This window comes from Schistosoma haematobium, chromosome 1 (assembly GCF_000699445.3).
Source record: "Schistosoma haematobium chromosome 1, whole genome shotgun sequence".
In the NCBI taxonomy this organism is placed as follows: Eukaryota; Metazoa; Platyhelminthes; class Trematoda; order Strigeidida; family Schistosomatidae; genus Schistosoma; species Schistosoma haematobium.
Genome location: NC_067196.1, coordinates 27,254,659 through 27,276,010, shown reverse-complemented (window position 1 = coordinate 27,276,010; position 21,352 = coordinate 27,254,659). Strand labels below are relative to the sequence as shown.

The 21,352-nt window shown below is 31.4% G+C and overlaps 1 protein-coding gene across 2 annotated transcripts; it reads right to left on the bottom strand.

Moving 5' to 3' along the window:
- Nucleotides 1-1,555: 1,555 nt before the first annotated feature.
- GNAI1 (Guanine nucleotide-binding protein G(i) subunit alpha-1) lies at nt 1,556-20,163 on the bottom strand (the record flags this gene model as incomplete). Of its 2 annotated transcripts, XM_035730510.2 has the most annotated exons (8): nt 1,556-3,928; nt 10,591-10,744; nt 15,524-15,653; nt 17,110-17,238; nt 17,953-18,110; nt 19,611-19,752; nt 19,787-19,829; nt 19,868-19,985. In XM_035730510.2, 8 exons carry the CDS (start codon nt 19,983-19,985, stop codon nt 3,741-3,743), a joined length of 1,062 nt encoding a protein of 353 aa, XP_035588014.1. In that variant the 3' UTR covers nt 1,556-3,740. The 2 variants fall into 2 exon arrangements, with proteins under 2 accessions (XP_035588014.1, XP_051073585.1); XM_051214586.1 differs by lacking the exons at nt 1,556-3,928; nt 10,591-10,744 and having other exon boundaries at nt 12,515-17,238; nt 19,868-20,163.
- Between the last annotated feature and the right edge of the window lie 1,189 nt (nt 20,164-21,352).

The window sequence follows — 21,352 nt, the reverse complement described above, 5'->3', positions numbered from 1 at the left end:
TCAGATCTCAATAGAAATAATTTTGGATTGAGGTTTATTAAATTCAATCTTTTAAGACATAATCTCTCAGTTTTCAAATGAAGATATTAGGTTCCTTACTATTATTGATTGTGAAAACGCAGTGATACGAAACCTTCAAACTGTTGAACAATTTTAAATAGTAGCATGCATAAATACTTCAAAAATATTATTAATAACCTTCCAATTATGATCTATTTTCATGACAATAATCTGATTTTATGGTGTTCCATAAATGATATGTATACAGGGGAATCTCCCATCCTGAGGTTTTTGAAATCATGGATTAACCTAATTTAAACATCTACCGAAAGTCAGTAAGCACATGAAACCTATTTCGTCCTAGTATGGAAATTCTTGATGTTGGACATTCACAACCCCACCAGTGACTCAACTCAGCATTTTTGATCTTACCGCGAACGCTTAATCTTTGTATAAGTAAGCATGCAGTTGTGTACATGTCTAAATTCGATCAATTTGCGATATTGCCCAATCATCTATTGTTTTCAGAGGGTAAATACTTCACTTTCGATATGTTTAAATTTCACAAGGACGGAATAAATATTCAGTGTTTCCTCGTTTTCAGTGGATTTAAACGTTAAAGAACTCCATAGATTATTAGTTTTGATATTAAAGCAAACTGTCCATATTTTCATAATACAGTGTCCTGAATACACCATGCTTTCTGTATTGTGAAATATTAATAAACAGTGACAGGTAATACCGATTCATTGAACTTGTAAGACACATAAAAAACTATGGGATCACAGCATCATTCGCATCACAAACCACTGAAACTTATGAATCTTTAGGTAGCTTCGTAATTTTGAAATATCTCTCCGTGTTCATGCAAACTATACTTGGTTTCACTCAATCAATCAATAAGTTTGTTATGTGTTGTTTTCATTCAGTTTCACCCAAATCCTTACTTGAAAGACACTAAAAGTAATAAGTTTCTACTGAAACTTATCCAACTATGATTTCATTATCAGTAAAAACTGTAATATACCAACTGCCTAATATTAAACACCTAGTGAAAAGAAATAATATTGTTTAGCAATGATTATTTGACAAGTATCATTAGTAAAAGTCTGTTTATAGGACTGAACTAGGTTACTCTCAGTCTGTCAGATAGTTTCGCATTAACAAATTACACATTAGTAAAAGAAATTCAGTGAGAAAGTAAGTTACTATGTTACTGCATAAACGAAGTACACGTTTTTTAATCAACTATTTACAATTCCAGAATCTTCAACTTTCTCCTATCTAAACTTTAAAAGCAAATCTTGTATAAAAGAAAACAACATTATTTTGACATTTATAAAGCTTCAGGGTCAACACATTTAGTTTAAATGTAATAAACTGAAATAGTTTGAGAACATTAAATGAAACTGCAATGACTGATTCGAGATATTACTCTAATGTTTAAATACTATTTTTAGTTTAATAATTAAGAAAATGTACAAATGTTTATTAAATCAAATAGCACAAGTATTATATAATACAATTCATCTTTATATCAACCAAAATTAGAAATATGCAATATGAATAGTTTGATGTGTATTTCAGTAAACTTAAATCTCATTGTCAACTATAGTTTCATAAGGAAGAACACATGGAACTAGTCATTTACAGTGGGTTCTTATCCATTGAAGAATTTCGAAGTATTTCGTTATTAAAATTATATAAAAAGCAAATTGAAATTTGAAATATTAGAAACTATTTAACGTAGTATTAAAAAATTGAAGATTACTTGATTAAACAACGAATGTTTCATATGTAGATTATAAGATTAATAACATCCTTGATAAGGAAAGGACAATTTAAATTTATGATTTCAGGCTAAAGATTACACTGACCTAATTAAGATCAATCTCATCAAAAACAATCTTCATTAATGTTAGGAAGCGATTGAGAGTAAAATTATGGATTAAAACATTATGATAATAGTATAGTGTAACAGTAAACGATATGCTAGCAATTTCTTTCACATAGTCATCTTTTGTGATATTCATTTAACATGATATTTGCCTACAATATGGTTGTTTAAACTTGATGATCGACCATTTCAAAGAAAATCTTTATATAAAAGAGCCCGATTACCTCTTAAAATGTACATGCTTTGCCGTCATGTTTCCTCTTTTGATATTGTATAACTCAATGAAACACGGTTCTCGAGGATTAATCTCGATTCATTAAATTGTCAGTGCTAACTCGTCATTCGTTATCATATAAAATCAACTGTATATAAGCTATTCAAAACTCGTTTATGATATATATATGAGGAAATTTGATGACTATACAAAGGAAAGCGTTTGAATTAAAATATAAAATTTAAGAAAACAGATAAGTTAAAAATAAAAAGTCAGTCAGCTACAAAGTAGGATCAGCCACATATGTGCACAACAAGATGAACACCAAATTCACAGTAGTTACTTCAATCTTAGTAATATACAAAAAAAGACTTTGTATAAAAATATAGTACAGGAAGAAAGAATTGGCTCGTAGAAAGAAAGATATGAAGCGATTTTAATCTCTTAATTTAAGGGAAGACAGAGAGTGTATACACCTATGCCATTGTGATCGGTTCTGAGCCATGTCACCAAAAGTCCTCAACTATTGGTTACGATAGTCACGCGGACCCCAACCAAGTAGTCTGCATCTACCAACATGGCTCAAGCTAGAGGTTAGTAACTTCAAGCACTGATGCCACGTTTTAGTTTGGCCACCCCTAACTTTCTTCCAACCATCGCCAACACTGATTAGCATTGCGCGTCGTGGTAATCGGTGTTCAGGCATACGTAATACATGGCCCAACCATCTCAGTCGATGAAGATTCACATCCTCATCAACTGATTTATTATCATTCCCTGATACCCTGTGTCTAACCTCACTATTACTTATCCGGTGATCCCAGAAGATGCGAGCAGTATTTCTAGGACATCTGTGATCGAATGCTAGTAAATTATGATTATCTAATCTTAATGCCCACGTTTCGCAGCCGTAAAGTAAAACAAAACGGACTGCCGCGCAGTATACTCATCCTTTTATTGATAGACGGATATCTCGCTTTCGTCATAGGTGACGTAAGTTGGTAAAAGCCAAACGAGCTTTTCGAACCCATGTAGGGATTTCATCAGACACCAACCCATTAGGGCTGATCAGACTTCCAAGATAAGTGAAGTTGTCAAGACGTTCGACTACATTTATACAAAATGACCTATAAAATATAGGTGATTCAAAATATTCGAACGAAAAATAAATTTTCCAGTTATATCGCTGTGCATCAGCAGTACATTTCAAATGTTATTGAAGTTCATTATTTGATACAGAGAAGTTAGCTTACACACATGTTTTAGGATTTACAATTGGACAATTGTTCTTCTAAAAAGAAAGGGAATAATAACGATAAAATTTCATAAAACATTTATTCGTATTAAAGTAATCTTAATAGTATAAGGATCTTCAAAAGACATATAAAAGCATAAAGACAAGTTATAAGTTCACTGGAGAACGGCATGTGTACTTTTATCACAAACATATACATCCTATATATTCTTACTACTAAGGTCGTAATATACGTGATGAAGCTAATTTTGTTACTTCATAAGGTTTATACAAATAATTCACACATAATCATAGAACAGTATACACAATGTTCAAAAGATAAAATCTCACACAAGTTGTTTATGTACGCAAACATAAAAAAATATGAAGAAATTTCATAAAAGTCCATCTAATTTAAGATTACGCCTTATGATAACATCTGTTACAGCATCGAATACAAACTGTATATTTGTAGTATCTGTCGCACATGTAAAATGTGTATAGATTTCTTTTGTTGTCTGTCTATTAAGTGCTTCAAATTTTGTCTGTATATATAATCCAGCTTCTTGATAATTATTTTCACCTACAATAAATAGTATATTCAATGATAGAAATGTTAGTTTTCAATGTAAACAATCAATAACTTTAAAAGTCGTCTGTAAAATGTTACAAATAAAAAGTAAAAATTCCAAAAGAAGAACAATAAAATAATCATGATAATGTAGAAAGTTTGACTTTATATCTGTTCGTTTAACACTGTGATACAGTTTTGATAGTTTACATATTTCAAATTAAAATAATCTTAATATTATGAGGTGCAATTAACAATGCAAATCTCTATGCTTGTTCAGCCGGTTACGCATTTGGAGAAAAAGATAACTATGTAAAACGTTGATAAAATTCGAGTGCTAATATTTACAGCTCATTCATACATACAGATCTTCAAAGTTTGTGGAAAATATGTGTTTATGTTTAATTAGATGAATAATTCGTCATCTCATAACAACTCGTCCACTATAGACTCTCTTCAATTGAAGGTACATAAAACCCATGATTTTCCGAATTTCAGGAATATCATTCGGCATGTAAACATAATTTTGAATGTGCACCTTATTATTGGTTTCTTTAATAAACATGAAATTATGAAATACTCGGTTACTAAATTTAAATTTGTAATAGAGCGAGAATAGTATTACATGATTATAGAAAAATTTATCGTTCGATTTCAGCCCATTGTTGTACCGAAAAAATTCTAAATAATATAGGCTTGTTAGCTTTATACCATCATGACAACATGTAGTCTTGATTAACTGTTTACTGTTTACGTTCTACAAGTTCAGCTTACAAAGATTTCTTAGACTAACTGGTAATTTTGAGTAATTGTTCTACTGTATATACATTCTTACAAGTAATTTCATACAACTATTATGAAAATAAGCAATTATTTAACATTGAACCGGAACTACTGTAATTCATTTGTATTAAAACTATATACTTTGACCGAATATACAATATATGAAAATGCAGATGAACTTTGTTACTATATTGAAAAATAATGATAATATATTTAATAATCTATGTGTATTATTTTTGTTCTTCACTATTGTTTAAAAAGATTGAAGTGGATAGAAAATTAATTTGTTCAAAACCTATACCAAATTCCTATTTCATTTTTCTGCTTTTGTCTAAAAGAATACGACTACATTTTAATTTATTGTTATCATCAGTTTTTTGTTCATTATTCTTTATTTCTGCTAGTTGATAAAAGTAAAATAATACAGATAAGTTTGCTTAAATGCTCATTACTGTATTCTACTTTACTGAAAAGTTTTTTAATCCTGAATCATTCAGATAATACATGAGAATTTCAATAAAATCAATTTTATCCGTTTTCTTCTTCATGGGTTAGAGATGTTCTGTCCTATTTTAAAAAACAGGTTTATTCGTTCAGAAAAGACATATTATTTTAATTACCTAAAAATATATATCCACCACACTGTGAAATATTGATGTGAAACTGTGAAACGAGTACTAATAGTGGATGACCGTTTGATAATCTAATTTTTAGTCACTTTTGAATTACTTAGTTGAGCTATTTCCTGAAATTATACACTAAAATTCAGTCGTTTGGGCTACTTTCAGAAACTAAACGGTGTTTGTGTCACATGCATTTTTCGTCTTTTATTCAAGGATAAAAGCTTAAATTACGTGTCAATCTACATGTTTAGAATGTATAAGAAATCGCCATCAGATATTCCTCTCAGAGGAATTCTGCCATATTACTGATCTATGATAAAATTTGATTGTACTAGCATCGTTTGCGATTGAGTACTTAAACACTGAATATCGTCTCTACAGTCAGGAGATTCACATGAATTTTTGTGTGCTATTATACATGAATTTGAAACAGTATATTTGAATGATGGAACAACTGTAAGAGCGATGCAGATGTTGTACACAACACTAAGTAAATCTTGTAAACCCGTTCTTTAGACTGTGAATTATTCGTCGATTAAAGTGATTAGGTTGAATACTACATACGATAATCCACAGTCTATTTCAGTGCATACTGTCAGTGATCATAAGCCATATACAGGCTAAGGATGACCAGACATACATTCTTTACTATAGCTATATACCTGGCTTTTGTACCAACAGTATCATCATACTCGTCAATTGTTCAATATAAATTAATTACACTAGCTTTAATTAGCATTTAAACAAACAAATGAACTAGATTTCAATTGTTATCAATAAAGTTAGCTCTAATGAAAATCATAACCTATTTTCTTAGGAAAACTTTAAAATTTTAAGTTGTTCATGTGTAACCAGTATAGGAATAATGAATAGGTTTTGTCCTAAGATGAGTGAGTAAACTAAACTTTAGTCAATAAGACTTGAAACGATTAGTTCATCTTAAACAGATGTTGATTAAATGTTTACTCATGGTTACAATCCGATCACGGATAGATATTTATTTAGCTAAAAAAGTAAAACTGAGTAAAGTTCATTTCTCGTCACTTTGGATAGTTATTCAGTAAGAAATACAATTACAGCCTTTAGAAACTTACATATATAAACAGGCTATGACATACGTATTTTAAAACATCTACTGCACAATCGAACATCATTCTCATCAGATCTGTAAGTTATCTGTTGTACGGGTTCCTATCTGATGTTCATTATAACAACTCATATTAGTGAGTAAATCATCGTAAATAATCGTCTTTACACCTGAACAAGCAAATGATGTTCCATAAATTTTTATTATTCCTCTGCAAGCCTAATGGTTTGAACTTGCATCACTTGCGAGTAAAATGTTATTATCTCAATGAAGCTACCATTGAGTAATGCATAATGCGTGATTGTTCACTGGGAATGGTAACATGAATTCATAATTGGTTACCAACATTAGTTCCCTACAGTAGTTCTTAAAGCATACAATGATTATTAATATGAGACTTTTCCGTTGAACTAGAAAAACAATATTGCTGTACTCTAGGTCTAATAAGGATACAGGAATGCTGTGAATATAAAGAATGTAGGCTTATTGGATAATGATTATTCACTATTTCGCGAAGGGTTGTATTAGCTTATGAAAAATAAATCACAACACTATCAGTCAATAAACCTTAAATTTAAATTTAAATAGTTACATATTTAGCAACATACAGATGCTTTATATAAAGCAGTCAAATTAACATCGCAAATTCATCAGACAGAAAGAAATCTGACTATCTTTCCTCATTTTCGGAGACCTTTATTCAGTAATTTTGAAAGCTACTTTACAGTATCTCCAAAACAATAGTAAACCAAGTTTTTAAAAGGGTTTTGGTTTCGGAACTATATTTCACATAAAAGGAACAGCTATTTATTTTAAAAATGACAAGGTTACCCTAATTCATTTTACAGGATTGTGATTTATAAATTACATACTCCTTACCGAAATAAATGCAAATACAGCACTTTTATTTAAATTCATCTATTTATAAAAGATCCCAAGCAATTTAACTATTTATAATCTATAATGACATAAATATGATGAATTTTTGTAGTTTTAAACATCACAATCTATTTGAGTTATTATCCTGGATTAATAATGAAACATGACACTATTCGATTTTATGTCACAAACGTTGATTGTTATATGGACGATTAGAGAGATGTTGATTTTAAAGATACGAATATATAAATTGGTTTTAGTAAACATTGATACATCTATAAAAAAATACAGTGAGATCATGTAGTCCACTGATATTTTGTCTGATAGATCAAACATTATATTTAGACAATCAGAAATAATTCTTAGTGATCTTTGCACATATGTTCTAAAGTGTTAACTGAAATGATCAACAAACCCTTAATTTCTGATGGGTTACGGGGTTGGAATAAGCATCAGTGTGCATCTAAATTGATCTAGAAGAAAAAATTCAATGATCAATATTGTTTTAGTATATTCATGGCGTTATCAATTTTTGGCAAACCGCTTCCAAAATGTAATATGAAATCAAGCAATTACATAGAACTTCGTTTAGTTCCTCACAACGTCTGTATTGAGGTTTGGTGTTTTCAGTCAACTAACTTTTCAAAGAGTATTGATTGATCACTATGAGATATCAAACAGTTGTCTTCTCCTGTTTTGGAACTAGTTAGTAGTCTACCTACGATTTACTTTCTCAGAGACATAACAGATGATTCACAGATATAAGCTAGTCATTTTTAACCATCCCACTATATCTTTACAGAAAAGATTAGGGTATAAGGGTTTCCGGCAGATCTGTGGTGTATTTTATCTACAGATGACTGAAGATTATCTTAATATGGTTCAAAAAATAAGAACTTGAATAGAGTGGAGGTCTGTAACACGACAACAATTTGACGTTAATAATCCACACGTTACTAGAGATAGAGAAAACTGAACTTTGATGATAGTTTTATATTCCGTAGAGGCACATGATAGAGTTAGTACTTTGATAGCGATGACAATAAATCAGGTGACAATAAATATCATTGCGGACTTATGAATTAGGAAAATGTTATCGACGTAATCCTTTAAAGAAAGAATTAACATACAATAACGAAAACTTAGGCAAGCTTATCTCTTCTTATAGCATTCATTAACTGATATTATGTGACAGTGAAAGATCGCTTGCAATCAAATCTGGTGCTTTCAAAGGAAGCGCCATGAACACTTGTCTAAATACTTATTAAAAGTTTGTTAAGTCAGTTATTGAACGAAAGAAATAGTGAATAGAATTTTAAGGTGAAGTAAACAGGTTATTCCAGTGAATAAAAACATAAACTTGTTAGTAATATTCGGTAAAGTGCAGCTTACGACCCTGTTAGCTTACTAAATGATGACTATAAAATAATAAATATCCAGCTTACAGTTTCTGTGTAGTTCAGAATTTTCAACGACATTAAGATTTCAATCTTCATAAGAACAGTCGAAGTCAAAAATTTCAAATCCCTCAATAATTCTTTAGTTACTGTCAGCTATATACAGAAGAATCGACTCATATGAAACAACTTTACAACTAAAACAAACGTATACTTTCTATTTCCTTTGTTTTAGAAATAAATAACATGGATGACAAAGCGACTAAAGGATAACCGATTGACACACAACGTTTTGAGAAATGAACGTTAAATATTAGCACCCATGGCACATTTGGTTTCAACTTAAATTACCAGCTTACATTTTTTTAATCAACTGTGACGACTTTTGAAAACAAACGTCTAAATATTAGATTATTTCTGATGTGCAAGATGCAAAACCTAAGTATATAAACCTATTAGGATACGCCGAAATGTTATTCATAAAAGCAGTTGAAATGTTTTATTTCACAATAAATAAATATTTTTGTGTTCCATGTAAAACAAAACACTGTATTTTGGTAAGCTACTTGTTGTAACTATTACGTTTAGTCTCGATATACTTCCGGTATAAAATTATTGGTTTTGCAAAATAAACGAAAGTTGATAAACTCAGGTTTGTCAATAATTTGATACTGTATATCACCAATATTCAGCTTGGTTTCACATACTAATTTCGATTATTAATAATCAGCATTTCTACATTTATTACTAAGATCCTTAATCAACCGAAAAGCACTGAACACCTACTTTTCCCTATTAATTGACTGTTCAGCAGTCTGTATCGGCAGTCCCATTGGGGAATAAACTCATGTTTTGCGTTCTGGTAGTAAAGGCTTAACCATCAAACCATTTGGCAGATACAAAATGGTTTATATGCCTGATTTCAATTAATTCGCGACATTTTGCAACCAACATTCATTCTACATTTATTAGTCCATTAGATCTTTTTTAGCCTTATGTACTACAAGTAGTTGAATATATAACCTAATAGATTGGGTGAAATTTATAGCTAAATAAAATAAAATGCGTACCTATTCGAATATTTAACTTCGTTAACTTAAATTATTTTAACTTAAAATTAAATCTTCGCTTTAGAGATTATACTTTCTCCAAGGAGTTCTGGATACATCATCATCAGATGTCATCAAACAAACAATTACTCACTCTCAAAAAGTACTTGTTTTATGTTTCCTTCTTTTAAATTAAGTACTTTTACAAAACAATATTTTGAGATAAAAGACAAGACTACCATAAATCACATTAAAGCCATTACACTTTGAATTATTGTGCTTGACGCCTGAAGGTAGTTTAATCAAAACTCGGCCTATAAATATCTGAAATTAAGTAACATTACATCTTAGCAAATGTTAATAAAGAACTGTATAACATAGAATTCTCAATTTTTCGTGAAACTAAAATACAATAACCCGGTAAATATTAAGATTCATGTAGATGAATAATGATTGAATTTTTCACTGACTATTAAATTAGCTACGACTATTCATTCCATATTAACAACTTGAAGGAATGAATAAGTGTAAATATTTTATTGTCAAGAAACACTAATGTACGACACAAAATCTCTCAATCTAAAACAAAGAGACGCATGATTTAAACGCTTTTCATATTTTTTATTTGTTTTTGCTTTAGTGAGATCTCAAATAATTTCTATACCGTCATTTATGTTGTTTAATTTTTATAGTGATATAAAATGTGATCCCTTTTCCAACAAAATATAAGATACTACTTAAATAAATTTGTTTTATTAATTTATGTAGTCTGTATCTCTTAATTATTCGCAATGAAATATATAAGGCGTAAGTAATAATTCAGAATTGAAATGAAAAGATAATTACAATAACATACCTATATATTCTGGAAAACAAATTGTCAGTGGTGAATGGTAGATTTTTTGTTCAAACAAATCACGCTTATTCAAAAATAACAACATACTGGTCTCAGTGAACCAACTATTATTACATATGGAATCAAATAAATTCATAGATTCAACCATTCGATTCTAAAATAATAATAATTAAGGGTATAAAAAGTTTCTTTTAAACTAAAATACATTACAAAGCGAAAATTTACTTACTTCATGCATAGACCAATAACTAAAAATATGAAGTAATAAATAAATTTCTACAAAAATGGTAGAAAATCAATAAAAAATAACAGGTAATAAACACAAACACAGTTGAAAACCTAATATACAAGGAGCAAAAAAGTATCTTCAGATTAACTTTTAGACAGATTTTCCTATTAGTTCATAAAACATTAGATCGTAACAACCAATAAACTTATTAAAGTTATATATTCATACCTTATCATTTAGTTGCTACTGTAGACGTACAACTAACAGTAAAGTAATTCGAATTCACCTAGTTAATTAAAATTGATTTTCAAATAAACACTAAACATTGAAATATGTTGAGAAATGATTCAAAAATGGTATCTTAAAAAGCCTTAACAGGCTTCATATATTCATATATTCTAATTTCTAAAAAATATATTGACAGTTATGTAAGGCACCTACCGGCTTATCTAATTTCTATTGCACTGTTCTTCTGGTCGCTTGTTCAGTTTGTAAGTCATGAACAAACGTTGATGTCAAAATTCATATAATCACTTAAATAGTTTAAGAAAGTATTTGACATTTATATGTAGATGATACTACAGAATCAATACTGTTGTGTATGGAATCCATACACAGACTGGGAAATGACATTTTGAATCTTATTTTAGGTCGATGAATTCTCAATCCTAAATATGTATTTATGGATAATCAAAATAATTTTCATTAATACTAACAAGTATTTTTGCTGATTATTTTTAATCTAGGAAAGACATTCATGCATCAATACTTAGCTTCTAACGTTTTACAGACGGTTCGTGCTCATGATTGAACTACAAATGTCCCATTTAAACGAAACGTTATTGTTTCTTCATGTTTCTTTGCAAAACGAAGCAATTTTCACAGCTCGGTATTTCATCATTTACACATATTTTGAAGCGACGTTCTGATCCTAACCTACGAAATAGTAACTAGAAAAATATTCCATTAAATAATCATATTCAGGGAAAAATTAATTAATCACTGCGAAACAGATAGTGGGTACTTCGATGATATCAAAATATCATATGGTTATTTCTAAAATTAATAACACCACTAAAATAATTCATCAGAATGATATATTATCAGTATAGGGATTGTGGAGATTGTTAAGTTTGTGATTGAGATCATGAATCAATTGATGTTAAACCACCGTTGGAAACCTGGATTCACTGGACGGCCGTTTCGTCCTAGTATGAGACTCCTCAGCAGTGCGCATCCACGATCTTGCTCTCCGCGAGATTCGAACCCAGGACCTATCGGTCTCACGCCAGGCGCTTAACCAACTAGACCACTGAGCCGGCATCCAATGGTGTTAGTGTCTAACATCAACCAATCCACGAAGTTGCGCGACCAACTTCCATTGTACTGAGGTAGATACCTGCCTCTACCCGACACGGATTAGCTCCACTGGTCACGGCTTCCCACTAGAACTCCGAGAATTCCCTCACGAAGCTAGTCACTAGTGAGCACATGTTAATTATCAGTATAGGGGTTTTGTAGATTGTTAAATTTTTGATTGAGATCATGAATCCGTGTCGGGTAGAGACAGATATCTACCTCAGTACAATGGAAGTTGGTCGCGCAATTTCGTGGATTGGTTGATGTTAGACACTAACACCATTGGATGCCGGCTCAGTGGTCTAGTTGGTTAAGCGCCTGGCGTGAGACCGATAGGTCCTGGGTTCGAATCTCGCGGAGAGCGAGATCGTGGATGCGCACTGCTGAGGAGTCTCATACTAGGACGAAACGGCCGTCCAGTGAATCCAGGTTTCCAACGGTGGTTTAACATCAATTGATTCATGATCTCAATCAGAATGATATATATTGTGATTCATCCTGGGACTTCTGTAGTGTGCATTCATTTGGTTGGTATTGACTATTCAACAACTAATTGTGGCTACAAGAGTCATAATCTTATCAGGGGCTCATTTGTATAGCACTAAACTTATCCATTATCCGGATTACATTTAAAAGACACTCACAGTAGACCAGATTCAGTTTAATTATAATGAAAGAATCTGTTCACTTACGTTTATCTACATATGTAATTACATAGTGGTTAGATTTGTGTTTACTATTATACCTATATGGTCTATAATAATCAGTTAGTTATCATCATAATTCTATAAGATTTCAATTGTGTTCCCCAATTTTCACTTCAATCACCTTGAATGGATTATTTATTATATGTGACATTTTTAACAAACATCAATAGCAAAAGAGCAATTACGTAAGTACTTAATAAACCAATTACTTCTTGCTAGGATCGATATAAGGTCACAATTAATAAATATTTGTGTCGTTGTCATACCATTAAAAGTAACGTATGAAAACGGATTTGCGTTGTCAATATATTTTGAAATAATTATTTTCTGCTTGTCAAATTATTTTTATTGTTGGTGTTGCTAATAACATTTTATCGATTTTAATTTATTATACTTATTGTTATTATAGTGATGATGGCGAAGTTATAGGTAAAATATTCGGTTCTTTTTAATTTTGTAGATGCATTTTGTTAAATATTCTGAGTTATATTAGGTTATAACTTCAGAGTTATGAACAATACTGAAATCGACTGCATAGCTAAGGTAAATCACATGAACCTTTTGACTGCATACAGAAATTAAAAATTATGTTTTCATATAAGCTTGAAATACAAGTACTTTTCATCAAATCAAATGAAAAGAAAATTTTCAATACATAAATAGGGACTCAAGTTATTCAAATGCTTCTCTTCAGTTATTCATAATATGTAAAGTAAATGAACTGACATTGCAATTTATCTGTTGGTAAATTTTTTCCATCATATATCATTAAAGAAATAGATTATGATGTTTTTTATATGAAGAAACAGTGTAATTAATAATGTAAGAAAAAATGCCATAGTTTCTATTTATTGATTTTGAGTTTCTACATTAGAATGGAATATATCTTGATCATTAGCGTAGGAAACAATTTTCAGTTGAGAGAAACCATTACGAACTACACACATTGTAAAACGAAAACATTGATAAAATAAGAGGTACAAAAAGTGAGTTGATCAGAAGTAAGAAATCAGAGTAGGGGGTATTTCGACGTCAAAAACCAACTTCTATGGCGTTATCAATGTAAAAATCGACCACTCACGAATCACTTCTCGGATTATAGTCATTTGATGGTCAGTGATTCATGGTAGAAAGATATTTTCAAAATTTTTATCTAGGATATTCGGAAATCATTTGACGTACCAACATTGTTATGTATCATCTAACTGCCAGGTAAACGGACAAAGTGGCAAGTAATTTCCTGTCAAACTCAGACACTTTAGCTTACTTCTATCAAACTCTGTATACGTCCATCCCCATAACTTCGCAAAATACATTGACTAGTTTATTTGAACTGGTCGGCAAAGACAATTTCGATCTATCAATTTTTGCTCGAACCCAGCAAACACAGTAACTGAGCTCTGAAGATGATCATGTTTTCAACGAGCTGGCCTTTACTTACTTGTGAACCATAGTTCTCTCTATATACAGAACAATGAATATCAGATTTTTTATGGATGCAACAACTACTACATGTTCTATTTGTAACAAAGCACGAACGCCGTTACCATAAGCTCCATTCATTCTGATTTATTTTATGCATTAACGCAACTTTCCGATTAAAAGAATTCGTTGTTCACTTGACACAAGCTTCGATATTATAATTGTTATATATTTACGTAGTAGACGCCGATTGACTGTGTTTTGATTTCTGAATATGGGCAACTAGACTAAACCATCAAGTATATAATTCAAAACACTGAAAAAATTAACTATGGTTCTTGGAGGTTGTAATTTCCTTTTGTTGAAATTTATGACTGAATTTTGACCCATACTTATGGGGATATGTAGAGCCTTAATGAGTATTTCTATATGTCCCTTTCGCTACAGGTTTTCGTACATGTTAATAACTGGTAGCGCTGGAATCTATGACTCTCATATTTTCTCATTCGAAATTCATGAAAAAACATTTCATGATTTATTGATAAACATCATTCACCCCGAATAGCTTGGCGACTATCTAACCTCAGTGTCATAGTCGTCAGCACGTCAGTATTTAAGGTGATATGTGATAAGTTCCAATTTTAACACGTACGTTAATACTGGCATACATATATCTCCAGCCAAAAAGTCCCAAACAGGATGTGATATGCATCAAGAATCTTACTGCTAGCCAACATTCAAATAGACTCAAAGGTCAACTAGTGGTTCTAAACCATGAATTTGGTTAATTCAGAAAGTTGAGTATGATTTTAAATCAAGATGACAAAGACCTCCAACTATTGAACTATCATAAATACAGGCAGCAAGTCTATATGTATTTCTCTACACGACTTAGAAAACACGTAACTGATGTTATGAATTATCCTGTCTCCCGATTTAAAGGTAGCTGACGGTGAATCTACACAATTAAAACATGTGGACTAACCCATACTGACTTGTTTTCCTGCTCAAGAGATCTAGCTCTGCTTTAAAACTGTCCTTTTGATAATCAACTGTTAGAATATTTTTTACTTAAAGCATCATGGCTAACCCATCTTGTTGACTGAAATACTTATGAGTAACAAGTTAAAAACTTGCTCATCAGTTCATACAAGTTTGTTTATTGTTTAAAGAATTGTTAACCGTTTACGCAAACCACTAAAAGTTAAGAACTTACGGTTGTTTGGTCTTCAGCTAGACCAAGATCATATTCACTTAATGCAACCACAAATATGATTGCAGTGACATCTTGGAAACAATGAATCCACTTTTTTCTTTCTGATCTTTGTCCGCCAACATCTACTAACCTACATTCACCAAACAATGAAAAGTAATCGTGAGTGGTTTTCTTATTTTTGTCAGGAAAAAACAGAAGGGGATCTAGAGTGCCACCATTAAGCTAATTAATCACTGGAAATCTTATATCTTACAAATTTATTAAGGGTTAGATTATCAATTATAAAGAGTTAAGATAGATATTCATTCACAAACAAGTGCAAATTATATAGTTCGTCGCAAGGGTAACAATAAAGCAAAAATTTATTTTTATGTTCACTTCACCAATCATTCACGGTTTTAGTCGACCTTTACTAAAAATTATTATTTAAATTTAAAACAGATTTTTAAACGTGAGAAAATCGAACGATACATTTTGAAACTTATTACCCATCACGAGAACTGACATATTGAGGAGTCATTATGGGTTTATCTGAAGAGTTGCTCTGCTTCATCGCGATTTAGTCTGGGGTAAATAGACCATTATTCACCGGTTCTTTTACCCAGGTATTTCTTTTATATCTTGTATCCTCCAGCTTAATAAACTTTCAATATCCTACACTAAACCTACAATAGTCCTTCTGTTAATGGCTTTCTTTCAAAAACGGAACTTTATCCGGGTGTTAAATGTAAATCAGTAAATAGTTAGAAGCAAAACACTGATCGAATTAACACAGTAGTTGTACTGTGGTGTATGATACTTGTGTTTGCAGATATAAGTTGTGTGTAGCACCAGGTTGAGAAGATTAAAATGAAGAGAAGAGAGAAGTAATCAAGATGAAAACAGAAACAAAGGAACAAGGAAGCTTGTAAGAGATAACTCAAGGGAGATTCGCAAATAATGTAGTTGGCGTATAATTTTCACATTTTACTAAACTACTATTTAATTGTACAAGAAACAATAAATTGGTCTTCCCCACCTGAGTGTTTGTTCACTGAAGTACTAAATTAAGCCAAAGTGTAAAGAATATCAAAGAATTTCGGTCGACGGATTGTAAACTGAATTGATTGCTATATTTTCAAACGAACGTAAAAATGACCATGAATAAAAATATTCGCAGATAAAGAATGATTTCTTGATCAAAAAGAATTATTTAAAAGTAACTATGCTTCAAAGTTTGGTTGAAAGATGTCATTTTCTCTGCTCGGCTGTTCGGAAACTTACATCACGTGAATAAAGCGTCGTTTAGCTCAAGATGAAACAAAACGATTTTAACGAAACACTTTTCTCCCAATGCCTTCTGTTTTCAGTCGCTTCATCTTGCTCTAATTTGTTTTCATTAGAAGTTTAATAAAAGTCAACTGAAAACGCAAATTATTCTCAGTTTATCACATGAATAATATTTTCATAAAAAACGTCATCTCAACATACTACTTAAAACTTCCTGGTGGTGACATTATTGGAGAACTTGAAACTATTGCCGCTCTTAGAGTTAACAAGTTTGATTTAAGCGAACATCAATCAGGATTCACTATTAAAACATTTACCGGAACTCAATCTTTTTGTAAGAAAACTGAGTTTCTTGTATGCCCGTAGTCTTTACACGTGTTCTTAATACGTCTTGATCGGTCGGAATGTAATCATGTTTAGCCAATCTATCTAAAGAATTGAAAAAGCTGCAAAAGAATAGAAACAATGGGAAAGCAGTTGCTTTAGCCATTTGTTGTGGCAAAATAACATTTGTGTTTTATAATTTTTCCATCTCTTGATTATAATTCACGTAAACTCTTGGCGATATCCCGAAATATTTACTCCAATGTCGGCGGATGGTAACGCTTTCTTTGGAAAGCCAAAATGGCTAGGGGTAATATCAATACAGAGGGCATTTTTTTTATACAATACAAGAGTAGAATATGACACTCCCTATTTTCTCCTCACTTTCAGTAAAAATAAGACATATAAATAATGATCATAGAAATGTTTCTTTTTTATTTCTTTGTTAATACAGCTGATGAATATTTTAAAAATCTGATATCATCCGGTTCACCAAACAACTACTTGTAGCTAATATGTTCAGGCGTGTGGCTCGTTTTTTTTCCACTAATATAACGCCTAGTTTCTTTTACAATTATTAAATAACTACCAAGTTGGAGGGCTAGGTTGATGGCAAAGGATTCTCACTTAGCTAACCTCAAGACGAAAAAATTATTTATCTATACAACTGTTTATGTTATGATATCTATCGCTGCCGCCAGTTTGAATGCATTCATAGAGTCTGTTATAATATTATATATTGAATCAAATGTTTTGCTACAACATTTACCTCCTTCTAATGCGACTGATCTTAACTCTAATGGTGCGTAAACTTTAATTTATTATTCAAAACTTACTAAGATGCTGAATCATTTAATTGATATTCTCTTGAACGCTTGAAACATTGTTGAACACCATCATCATTCCAGAGTTGATAAAGAGCACTATATAATTCAGTTGATAAGTAACCGTCTGCGGCCTCATTCGCACACGCAAATAAAGTTCGAGCGTCGTCCTATTTAAGATTTGCAGTAAATAAAATATTTTTTCTGATATTTGAGGAAGTAATAACTTGAATACACTAGAAAAAATTTAATCAACGGTCTAAAAATGACTTAAAAGTGATTTTTCATTAAGATTTTAAAAAATTAATGCATAACAATTAAAATAATACAAGACAAAAGTAAATATGGATAAGATCTCCTGGTCACACTTTTGCGTCAAAAATGTCAGGTTAAAGATCATATACTCAAAGCTAACAAGCAAGTTTTGGGTACCTTTTTAGGTATCTTCTTAGGCAAAATTTTATTACTATAAGCAGTGAGAACACAAGTGGGGGCAACCAAATGCATTTTAACATACACCATATTACTCTTAATTATCAGTGTATATCAATGTCATTTATCAAAAGTTTATTTAGCTAGTGAATTTTTATTAGTAACGTGTAACTTTTAGGTTTTTATGTGAACTTATCCAGAGTTGCAAGCTTGATATGTTGTTCACTCAAATGCAAATTTTATGAAATAAGTCATATGGCTTGTTTTTGTAAGGTGTAACATAAGAATACCATTTTAACAAGAAATAGTTAGACGTCAAGCAGAAAATTATAATATGCTTATTTCCTAAGTGCTAACCTTGGTAGAATTATTTATGGAATTTGTTTTACTTTGTCTATGTTGCTTGATTAGTCTGTGCATACTGTATGGTCTGTGCAACTCTCGATCCCTAGTTATCCCCGAGTTCAGTTAGTATTTTAGTAAAGAGCTATCTACAACAGTAGGCAAGCCTGAAAACATGGTAATTTATTATTAGTTTTCTTCGACATTTCGACATTCGTAGGAAAGAATGGACGTCTCTTGCGGATAAGTATGCCAGGTAAAAAATCACTTAATGATATATCACTTTGCCCAAAAAAGAACATTTGAAGGAATAAATCGATGGGTAATATTAATATATGTATCTATAGCGAAACAAACAAGCCAGCGACAAACCACGTAAACAGCATGAATTAATAAAATATGCTATATTTTTCAAAACGCCAAAATTGTTTGGAGTTCCACATCTGTTTCAAGATTTAATATCACAGTTTCAGCCATAAACTACAATTCTTGAGCTCGTAACAAAGTCAAGACAGCTAATTTGGTTAAATACATAACAAACGATTGAAAATCCAGTTTAACTATAAAAACGATTTTATCTGCTCTAACTAAAGCCTGAAGTGTTCTGAACACCTTAGTAAATTTACACGTAATTTTCTATCGATTAGGACCATGAAAAAGCTATGTCTTTAGGTTAGGACAATTTATAAGGATTGCAACATGTTTACTTTTGCCTTATATGTAGTTTTGCTCAAAATTGCTTCGTTAAAGTAGTAAATTGTTTGAGACCAAGACACACGACAAAGCAATGTTTTTAAATACCATCGTCAATAATTAAAATCTATCAATTCAATTAAGGATAGACGTTTTAAGACGTTGATTCAAAGAGGATAATTTTCACAAGAAAAACGACTCACTATTCGACACTCGTCCTCAAATTTAATGTACAAGTGACCCATGGCTCGTATAATTGCTATCATACTCTGAACGGTGTTGCTATAAACAACAGGCTTATAAAGTAAGCACTCCTCTCTTGTGTAGCTAGATTGGTGAATAATCCTAAAAAATTCATCTAAAAATTGACTGACCCTACTTTAGCTGCTTAAGTATTGTACTTTTCCCAGACTCACCAGCACCTTGTATTATTAAAAGGTTATGAAACTTTGAAGATTACCCAACAACAACAGCTTAGCTATTCTTGCCATTTTTTCGCCATCGCTTTTGAGTGAGGCGTCTATCTGTTTAGATCTTAGAACAGCTTCCTTCTCGTCAATACTTAGTAAACATCCCATCACGGAATATAGTTACAACGTTTACACCATGCGCTATTAATAATCAGTAAACAATAAAACCAAGATTGTATGAAAACTTATTTATTATCTTGTTTCGAGCTACATAATCAAATGATTGTTTTATTTTCTGTGAATTTATGCTGTACATTAGAGAAAGACCGCACTGGTTGAGGTTTGAAAGGTACCAAAGTAATCATATCAAAAATGATAAATGATTGTGAATAAACACTTAACTTACTGCTGAGATTCAGAGTTATCGATTCTTTTATTTTTACAGCCCTTACATTTATTAGCTTCCTTTAATAAATAGTGCACCGTTTGTATGTTTAGATAAAGTAAACGCAATCGCTATTTGCCTCGTGCAGTTAGTAATATATGTTATGATAAGACTGTTCGAACCCTTTTTATTTTACAACCTAATAAATCTACAACCAATAATCACAATAAGGGTTTTAAAAGTGTCGGAAAAGGCATTCACCAATGATGTCATTTTCACCAGAAAGTAGTTCGTAATTTCTTAATTTTTTGTCAAATGAACCACATATTATGCTATACCTATGGTCACTTGCTAAAGAGTATTTCCCTTTTTAGTAAAGTATATAATTTCATCGGCACAAATGTTAATATGAACTCAAGGAATGGCTGCTAATGCTGAAAATTTGTTAAATCCGTGGAACTATTTCTTTGTGTAGCCCAGCTTGCCTCTTGTCTCTTCACTTGGGAGGGGCTTTAATTCTTGAAAGATTGTTCAGGAGTGCCTTAAAGCAACATTGCCACGGCAGCTTTTTATATAAGGACAAAGTAGCACTTAAGCTAAATCTAAGTCATTAGTGAAAAAAATATCCTGAAAAAGTTATTTTTATGTTCGACATGAGAAATCAATCATGCACTTTTGAAATGCGAGAGCCACGCTTATCTCATTTGTTTAAGTGGCATGAAATCTACTTGTCCGTAACTCTGCGATTGAGTGAATAATTTTTGTGCCGTGGAAGGAGAATGCTGTGTATAGATATGAGGTTTAGGGAGATTTTATTCTGATAGGAGAACGAGACAATTCATATAAATCTATGGAGTTCAATAAACCTGTAGTGGTACATAAATCCACGTAACAAATAGTTCTATAAGTAATCAACATTATTACTGATCTGTCATAACCCTTGACGTCTTCAGTGGTGGTTTCGATGTAATCTTCTATACCGAACGAAACGCTTTGATAAAGACCATCCGCATATGTGGAGACCTAACTGATTGACAAAAGCTAAACCAGCTCTCACGCAATAACGAATCATGAGACCGAAAAGCGATGAAAATGTCCCGACTTATGAGTGACATCATTGGTAAACGAACTTTCAGCGAATTTCATTTCA